The sequence below is a fragment of the Rhinopithecus bieti genome, unplaced genomic scaffold (genome assembly GCF_001698545.2).
Source record: "Rhinopithecus bieti isolate Rb0 unplaced genomic scaffold, ASM169854v2 scaffold_23862, whole genome shotgun sequence".
Taxonomy (NCBI): Eukaryota; Metazoa; Chordata; class Mammalia; order Primates; family Cercopithecidae; genus Rhinopithecus; species Rhinopithecus bieti.
The window spans coordinates 483625-493251 of NW_016811338.1; the positions used below are offsets into that span (position 1 = coordinate 483625).

The following is a 9627-nucleotide window of genomic DNA, read 5'->3' on the forward strand; positions in this document are numbered from 1 at the left end:
CCGTCTCAAAAAAAAAAAAAAAAAAAAAAGAACAGATACTATCTTTACACTCCTGAAAAAGAAAGAAAATCCCTTATTCACATACTAAGCATAGACCACACCCTCATCTTTAACCAAATTCCAGCTCCAAGACGCCCCACCTGGTTCTTCTTCTCACCCCCACGTTTGATTCCAACTGCTCACATATCTCTGGTATAATAAAAAATGGAATTGATACCAGATCTGCCTCTAATATTTTAACCTCTAAGACACATACAGTGTTCACTGACTTGTTCCATCACATACCCTGATTGGACTCTTCCATCCCTCCTTCAGTTCAGGCTTCTAGGGCAGAGCTGTCCCACACACTCACTATCCTGAGTGGGACCATAGGTATCTTCTGTTTGCCTGAGCATACAACCATGGGATCCACACACCAGTGGACAGTGGTAGTTAGAGGGTTCAAAGAGAAAGAGAATCTAAGTGATGGGTTATGAGCAGGTGTGGAAGAGATGCTTGTTCGAGGTGGAACTTGCATGGAAGTATCATGGGGAGGAGGGTGGGACCGGGAGCAAACCTCATGCTTCTCCCATATGTGACACTGCCTTCTCTCTCTTCCTCTGCCCTGTAGATATTCCCGCTCATTTCTCAGTCACGCTGGCTGGTGAAGAGTGGGGAGCTGACAGCCTTGGAGTTCAGTGTTTCCCCAGGGCTGCGAAGGAAGCTGAACACACGTCCAGTCCACCTTCATCTCTTCAATGACTGTCTGCTGCTGTCTCGGCCCCGAGAGTCAGTGACTGGAGTGGCAGGCCAGGGCACAAGAGAGGAAGGGGATGAGGCAAGAGGGGGTCGGAAAGGGAGAGAGACAGATCATGTTCCTAGAAGAGCCCTTTTCAATGGCTTAACCCATAGAGCCCAGGTCATAGCCTAGAGAAGAGAAAAACAAGCCCAAAGCAAAAAGGGGATCCCATCAAACTATGTCATGAGACCACATGGCAGGACATGTACTATGTTATAGACACAGAGCAAAACGTAGCAAATTAGCTTATCACATTCTCACATCAGTCTATTTGTGGCTTCTTTGGACTGGCCTCAACTTACTATTCTAGAGATGCTTAGCTAATTCCAGATCTTAAGTCTCTGGTCTTAAGGTTCTTGGGAAATGTATATTAATTCTACCTCTTCACCTCTTTAAAGTGGTAATGTATCCATTGCACTAGGTGTGTGGTTTGCCAGACTAGTGACAAAGCCCCGAGGACCCTGGAGCTACCATCTTGGGAGCACGTTAGGACCATCTTGTGGTTTTTGTGGGAATTTGCAGGCTGTAGATGCAGGGATTTCGAATCCAAGGTTATGAGGGTAGGTGAAGTATGGAAACTCTAGAATCAGGTTGAAAGGATTTGTATTTTGCAGGGGTAGCCGATTCCTGGTATTTGACCACGCTCCCTTCTCCTCCATTCGTGGGGAGAAGTGTGAAATGAAGCTACATGGACCTCACAAAAACCTGTTCCGACTCTTTCTGCGGCAGAACACTCAGGGCGCCCAGGCCGAATTCCTCTTCAGCACGGAGACTCAGTGAGACGGGGCTGGGCAGAGGAGTTGGGGATCGGGGAAGATGGGCAGCCTAGAAAAGAAGTGGCATCAAGACAGAAAATGTGTCCAGAAAACAGCCACGGCCTTGTTTAACCCATTCTGGACTGGGGACCACCATAGAGAAATCCAAACGCCTAGAACTAATGGATAACTTGCAGGAGATTGCGGTGGGAGAGGGTACAAAGTCACCACCGAGGCTTAGCATCTATTTTATACCCTTTACTCAAGAAGGACCAGGTCTGTGTGGTATCAGAAAGGAGAAGGACTGGTATGGAGTGAGCAAGGGATTGGAATACTGATATCTGTAGGCACCTGCCTCCATGCCTGAGGCAGAAACCCTTCTATGCCCCAGCTGGTGTGCACAGATGTGAATAAAACAAGTGCCGGGTGACTTTTGCTTTCTGTGCTCCCATCTTCCAACCCAGTCCTCTGTTGACCAGAAATCCATAGTGTTGAGAATGCTTATTTGCTCATGTTTTCAATAATAATAAAATAAAATACATTCACACAGACATACATTTTTGAGAGTATTAATAGTACCTATAAAATCTGGAACACAGTGCCTGCAATAATGAACATATAAAAGCCTGTAGCTGTTATTGCTATTATAAAAGATATATGAATAGTCGTTTAAAAGTTTGACATATCTAAGTGTTTGAGGATCCCTATGTTGTAAACACTTTTTCAGTTTTGTCCCTTGGAAGATACTTCAGAGTGGGACCGACAACACCTGTTCTCATTTGTTGAACAGAAGGACTAGTATAGGAGTTTGTGTGCAAAATAGCACATAAGTCAAATAATCAGATGCAGATGCATGTTGTTGGTTTGCTACTTTGAACAGTGTTCTGGAACAGTAGTAGTGTCTGTGCTCAGTTACCTAGGCACAACTGAGCGCAGAGGCAAAGAGAATGTAAAAACCTTCAAATGATTACAAACTTAGGCTTGGATTACACTGTGCAACAACAACAAATAAAATAGTAGACATATCTCCCTGATCTAATTATTATTATGAAACAATGTTCATCTCTGAGATATTTGGTTGGAGGGATATAGGCAAGGGAGTATCAAGAATCATGCAAAATGGTGGAGGGACTCTAAACAGATGGACACTTTGCTTAGCACAATTTCCAAAACAGAAAATCTATAGACGTTATGACTAACGGACTTTATGCCCCAACTTGGAAGATATGAGAAGCCATAAGGAGGAGAATTCTGGAAAGAAAAGAGGAAAAGTAAAGTGTGACAAGACACATTCACATACAGTTCAAGATTGTGTCATGTTTCCAACCAAAAGGAGTCCTATATAGTTTTGTGGTAGAAGTCGTGGAACTAATAAGTCCTTCCCACAGTCTTTTGCCATCCCCATCCTTGGCCCTCCTCCTACACCCCCACAGTTGACTCTGTGACCCTGCTTTGTTTTCTCAGAAGTGAAAAGCTTCGGTGGATCTCAGCCTTGGCCATGCCAAGAGAAGAGTTGGACCTCCTGGAGTGTTACGGTGAGTGAGGGTCTAAGAGGGAGAGAAAAGCAAGCAGGGTCAGATGCCACCTTTGGATACAGGGGTTTAAAGGGCTGGGTGGGAACTCTAGGCTTCCATGTACTGATATTCTGTAAAATGTCAGAGTGGAAGATTGGCCTCTAGAGCTTAAATGCCTGAAACATATCGCGTAAAACTGCTCGTCACCATGGCAGTCCCCCTTCCCTATACACACCCTTCCTTGGGCAATAGTTTGCTCTTTTTAAAAACATTTGTCCCCTTAAGTCTAAGCTGACATTACTTCGCCTTGAAGGTCTTGCAGGGTCAGGGGAAGAAAGCCTGACAGTGGTGGGAGGTGTGCAGGAGGATAGCACCCCAGATCTATCTTGACCACACCTCTCCTAAGAGGGTGACCTAAGGTCACCTACCCCAGGCTTCTGGGTGCCCATGGGGAGCCACAGGCGCACACACATTATGTATGTGTCTGCGTTCACACCAAGACTGGACTTCTTATGCCTCTCATGCCAGTCCCACAGTTGTCCTCCAGCAAAGATTTCCTAATTTAAAAACGGAGAATCTGATCTCAACACTGGACCTTTAGTGACTGCAAAGAACAAACAACTGCAAGGAACCCTGGGAATGAAGTAGGAGAGCTGTGTAGTAACTGAGCTCTGCTAACTTGCTCTCTGTGTGCTCCATCTGCTGGCTTCAGTTCCCCAGTGGGTGAGGAGGGCAGGAGCACTCTTCCTCCTTCATTTTGACCTTGCAAATGGCCAATGGCGAGGATCTTGAGAAAGCAAATAGTAATGCAGTATTCCGTTCGTTTTACAAGAGAATCAAGGCAGTGTGGTGACATAAAAGAGCCATAAACCCACATACGATGGAATACTGATAGGTGAAGCATTCTCTGAGGCTTGTTTTCTTGAGCTTCAGCTCTATGGACATGTCCCCTGGTTCTCAAAAACATAGAAATAGAGAAATCCTGAATGTCCTCAAGATTCATCTGATCAACCTTGATCAGTAACCATCTTGATCATTGATAGATGAGGAAACTGAAGCTCCGGGGCATTCAGTCTCTTGCTTAGGTCCGACCTGGGACCCCACTGGTTAAGTCTTTCTTGGTTCCACATCTGGTACCTGGAAGAAAATGAAGAATAAGACACAGACTCAGATTTTATAATCCAGTTGGAGAGGCAAAACACCTCCATGTAGCAGTTAGATAAGGGATAAATGCCTTGGCATGAAGAAGCAGTCTTAAGAGTGCAGAACCCGGCCGGGCGCGGTGGCTCAAGCCTGTAATCCCAGCACTTTGGGAGGCCGAGACGGGCGGATCACGAGGTCAGGAGATCGAGACCATCCTGGCTAACACAGTGAAACTCCGTCTCTACTAAAAAATACAAAAAACTAGCCGGGCGAGGTGGCGGGCGCCTATAGTCCCAGCTACTCGGGAGGCTGAGGCAGGAGAATGGCGTAAACCCGGGAGGCGGAGCTTGCAGTGAGCTGAGATCCGGCCACTGCACTCCAGCCCGGGAGACAGAGCCAGACTCCGTCTCAAAAAAAAAAAAAAAAAAAGAGTGCAGAACCCATTGAAGATTAGAGTCAGGGAGGGTTTCAGAGGGAAGATGGGTCATTAGCTGGATCTCAGGTATTCGAGATGAGGAACTAAAGGTGGTCACAATGTATTTCTCAACCCGTCTCCTCTGGAGAAGTGGAATTTTGGGTCCATTTCATTTCTGGTATGTCTATTTCTTTATTAACCATTTTCAAATTTCCTCTTTTGTCTGTGACTTTCAACAGCCCAAACCTGTCTCTATCTCAAGTCCTCCCACGCCACCCCACTCCAAGTCCCTGTCTGTGTTCCAATCCCCTGCGTCTCCTAACCTTTCTTCACACTCTTCTCTTCCAAAGACTCCCCCCAGGTACAGTGCCTTCGAGCCTACAAGCCCCGAGAGAACGACGAGTTGGCACTGGAGAAAGCCGACGTGGTGATGGTGACTCAGCAGAGCAGTGACGGTAAGCAGGAGGATGTGTGAGCAGCAGGCCAGGCACTGCAGACAGGGCAGCGCTGGGAATGTGTTCACTTCCTGCAGCTGCCGTAACAAAGTACCATGGACTGGGTGGCTTATGGCAACAGAAATGCATTCTTTCACAGTTCTGGAGGCAAGAAGTCCCAAATCAAGGTGTGGGCAGAGAGCCATGCGCCTTTTGAAACCTCTAGGGAGGATCCTTCCATACCTTTTCTGGTCTGGTTGCCCCAGCTGTTCCTTGGCTTGTGACAGGATCCCTCCAATTTCTGCCTCTGTCTTCCTGTGGCTGGCTGCCTTCCTGTGTCTGGGTCCAAGTTCTCCTCCTTTATATTTTTATTTTATGTATTATTATTATTATTATTATTATTATTTTTTAGGCAGAGTCTTGCTCTGTTGCCCAGGCTGGAGTGCAGTGGCGCAAGTCTCGGCTCACTTGCAACCTCTGCCTCCTGGGTTCAAGTGTTTTCCTGCCTCGTCTCCCAAGTAGCTGCGTAAGCCACCACACCTGGCTAATTTTGTGTTTTAGTAGAGATGGGGGTTCCCATATTGGTCAGGCTGGTCCTTGAACTCCTAACTCAACAATCACCTCCACCCCCCCCCCCCCGCCCCGGCCTCCCGAAGTGCTGGAATTACAGGCGTGAGCTACCACGCCTAACCCAAGTTTTCCTGCTTTATATAGACACCACTTATACTGGATTAATAGCCACCTTACTCCAGTATGACCTCATCTTAACTTTATTAATTATATTTATGACAACCTCATTCCCCATAAGGTCACATTTTGAGGTACGGAGGATTGAACATCAACATAAATGTTGGGAGGGACATGATGCAACCATAACAGTGGTGAAGGCTCAGGAGTGGACAGCTGTAGACTTGGCCACAGCCAGGGCCGCCATGTTAGGACACTTGGAGGTTGGGTTTATGCTGGAGGATCCCCAGTTCACTCAGCCTGAGGATTCAGAAAAGTCTCCAGGAAGGTGATCCAGGGAAGCAAGAGAGCCTTTCCCAGGTAATTCTTCCCACTCACCCTGTGCCCACAGGCTGGCTGGAGGGCGTGAGGCTCTCAGACGGGGAGCGAGGCTGGTTTCCTGTGCAACAGGTGGAGTTCATTTCCAACCCAGAAGTCCGTGCGCGGAACCTGAAGGAAGCTCATCGAGTCAAGACTGCCAAACTACAGCTGGTGGAACAGCAAGCCTAAGTCTTCTCTGAGAGGACTTTCCTGAGCTGAAGAACAAGCTGCTCGTGGCAAGGGCTGGCCCCAGAACCCTGCAAGAGAGGCCTTCTGTGGACAGAGAATTAGGCCTTCTCAAAGCTCAAGGACAAAATCCAGCTAACCCGGTCCCTCAGCCCAGGCCTCCTTTTGTGCTTTGTGCTTGGTGGAGGGATTTCGAGGGACTTTGCACTGGACGCTGGGAACCTTTTATCATTAAAAAAAAAAAAACAAAAAACAAAAGGGACCATTGGGGCCTGAGCCAAGGAACTTTCCTTTTACTGCGTTACAGTGCTTAAACATTCTCCGCCTCCAGGGTGCAGATTCAGAGCTGGCCAGAGTTTCGCTGATGGCCGTGTGTTAAACAGAATCTGACCTCAGTCTCCTGGAGGGAGATGTTTAAGAGGGGTTAACACATCAGATGGGAGGGTCAGCCCGGTGACCTCTAAGGTATCTTCCAACCTAGAAGTTCAACATAATTATGGTGCGAGGTCAGTGTGTCTCTGAGATCTATGTCTATTGGTGGCAATGTGAGGGTAATACTCTCTCACTCTAATAAACTTGGCACTTCTCCGAGTATTTTCTTCTCAAACTCCTCAGCACTGAAAAAAGTTCCAAACGTGGAATCCCAAGAGTTCCAGCCTGTTGGGTTTAGGTGTCGTAAAAGACTAAGGTGGTGCATAGGTGACGGCAGTTCCTGATTCCTGCTTTCTGACCCCTGAGAGTTTGCACAGCTTTTCTGCTTGTTACAGCTTCAGAGTTTGTAGAAAAAGTTAGAAGTAATTGACCGGTGATGAAAACCTCATCTTTGCTGCACTCATAAGGTATAGGTATAGGATGATTTGGGTGGATTGGGCAAATCCAACTCAGAGCATCCATGATTTTATATTCTGACCTGAATTACTGTGAACATATCTTCTCAGCTGCTTTAGCTTTCTTCTTTGTGAAAGGCAGGATGGAAAGAGGCCTGGGATCCAAGTCACAAGACCCAAACTGTAGGCCCCATGCCGCCACAGTTCAACCCTTCTGTGTCTCTGTGCCCTTAAATGTTAAACATGGGCTTGAACCAAGTAACGTCCAAAGCCCTACTTAACTCTAACAAATGTGTTATTCTCTAGTTTCTTTTCAGGTTGCCTGTCTAGGTTGAAGAATATGACTAAATTTTTTTTCTCATTAGTGTCCTTATATAACAATACCATAGTTATCTTTTATGCCATCTTTTCATCTATAATAGTCCTTCCTTTGACACTCTACTACTCTGTTTCATGTTTAGGAGGCTCAGAAGTAGAATTGCATTGCAGCTTTGTACAAAGGTAAGAATGATGCTATAAAGTTTGTTCTAGGCCCACTTAACAGTGATGTGACATAATTGTCATCCTTTTAATAACATACTGTGTTTTCAGTGTATCCTAACATATGTTAGCTTCCTTAATTTTTTATTTTTTAATGTTTTAAGTTTAATTAATTAATTTTTTATAGAGACAGGATCTTGCTATGCTGCCCAGGCTGGTCTCAAACTCCTGGCCTTAAGCAATTATCCTGCCTTAGCCTACCAAAGTACTGGAATTACAGGTGTGAGCCACTGTGTTTGGCCAGTTTACTTAATATTGAAAAAAATTATCACTGTAGTCATTAAGATGTGGGCTAGGCTGGGTGCGGTGGCTCACGACTGTAACCCTAGCACTTTGGAGGCCAAAGCGGGCGGATCACCTGAGGGCAGGAGTTGGAGACCAGTGTAGCCAACATGGTGAAACCCCGTCTCTAGTAAAAATACAAAAATTAGCCGGGCGTGGTGGCGCATACCGGTAATCCCAGCTACCTAGGAGGCTGAGGCAGGAGAATTGCTGGAACCCGGGAGGCAGAGGCTGCACTGAGCCAAAATCGTCCCACTGCACTCCAGCCTGGGCAACACACTGAGACTCCATGTCAGAAAAAAAAAAAAAAAAAAAGATGTGGGCTAATATTATTTTATCGTAAGCAAGATGACATTGCAAAATATCAAAATTGGATGGTTTTAGAGAAGTTCAATTGAGGTTTTCACTCTTTTCAAAAGCCAGATTTTTAAAGTAGATAATGTATATTATTTGTATGTGCTATAATTTGCACATACTAACATATAAAATAATAATTGATTCATATTGATTGCAAGAACATTAATTATAATCCAAACTATTTGTGTACACCAGTATTTGAATACTGGCCCTATGGCTCAAACAGTTCCATATCCAGCCCTATATTATTTTCAAGGCAAATTCTCCATTATTTTCTCAGAGAGATACAATATCAGCTTCTGAATGCAAATAATTTTTGAGTTGCATGACTGCTTCTTTGCTTGAAGTTGTTAAGGCTTTCTCTTCCCTTTGAACCTACGTTCTGTAAGACTTCTAAAACCGTTTTTTAGATTTTTAATATATCTTCATTTAATTGGGTTATGCTCACCTAATCTGGGATATTAGAAAGCATTAGGCTTTACCTGTCTTTTAAGTCCTTGGTTAAAAAAAGAAAAAGAGAAATTTAGACATGAGTAATATCTCTTCAGTTGAATTACTAGCTATGCTTTAGGTTTGGAAAAATTTAATACAGGTTCACTCACTGTCCCATCCGTCTTCAGATTTCCAGAATTGAACTCAGCCTCTTCAGTGATTACTGGCACCATTACATGGCCATTTCTTAAAAGAGATTATGAAAAGAATCGTCAACCAAGACTTTTTGGACAGAACTGCATTTGAAGCATGTATGAATATACAGTATTTTGTTGCTTTCTTAAGCAAAACAATGCATTGAGTAGTGTCTTCAGGAGACTCAAAAATAGTTCTATTCATGGAAACTTTTCTGAATTGTAATATGCTTGGAGCTGAAAATCATATAGGTGTGTGCTCAGTTATTTTATGTATGCACTTGACCACATTGGACTTCCATCATTTTTGCCTAAGCACACAGCTTAGAAAGCTACTTTTTAAAGTTTATTTTTACTACCAACTTGTACTTAAAGTTAACTATGACCTTTAGCTTTTAACTGTGCACTACTTGCTCTGTTTTGGCCATTTATAGTGATTTTAATAAGATCAGCCTACAAGTATCTGGAAGGCACACAGTTTAATATGTGTTTATTTTCCCTAATTTTGTTTTTTGTCTCAAATAACTTTTATATCCATGACAGATAAAATGAATCTGAGTTCTATGACTGATTTTGTTTTAATTTAACCTTTAGGATAGAAGTGGTTAAAAAGTCTTTTAAGGCCAGGTGCGGTGACTCACGCCTGTAATCCCAGCTCCCAGCATTTTAGGAGGCTGAGGCAGGTGGATCATGAGGTCAGGAGATCAAGACCATCCGGGCTAA

At 44.5% G+C, this 9627-nt stretch overlaps 1 protein-coding gene across 1 annotated transcript in view; it reads left to right on the forward strand.

The window, feature by feature from the left end:
• Positions 1–6866, forward strand: part of ARHGEF5 (Rho guanine nucleotide exchange factor 5) — a 26140-nt gene extending 19274 nt beyond the window's left edge. The window contains 5 exon segments of the mRNA XM_017893754.1: positions 611–768; positions 1393–1554; positions 2998–3068; positions 4956–5060; positions 6118–6866. Of these exon segments, the coding sequence (XP_017749243.1) occupies positions 611–768; positions 1393–1554; positions 2998–3068; positions 4956–5060; positions 6118–6275 (654 nt within the window). The 3' untranslated portion in view covers positions 6276–6866.
• The last annotated feature ends 2761 nt before the right edge of the window (positions 6867–9627 follow it).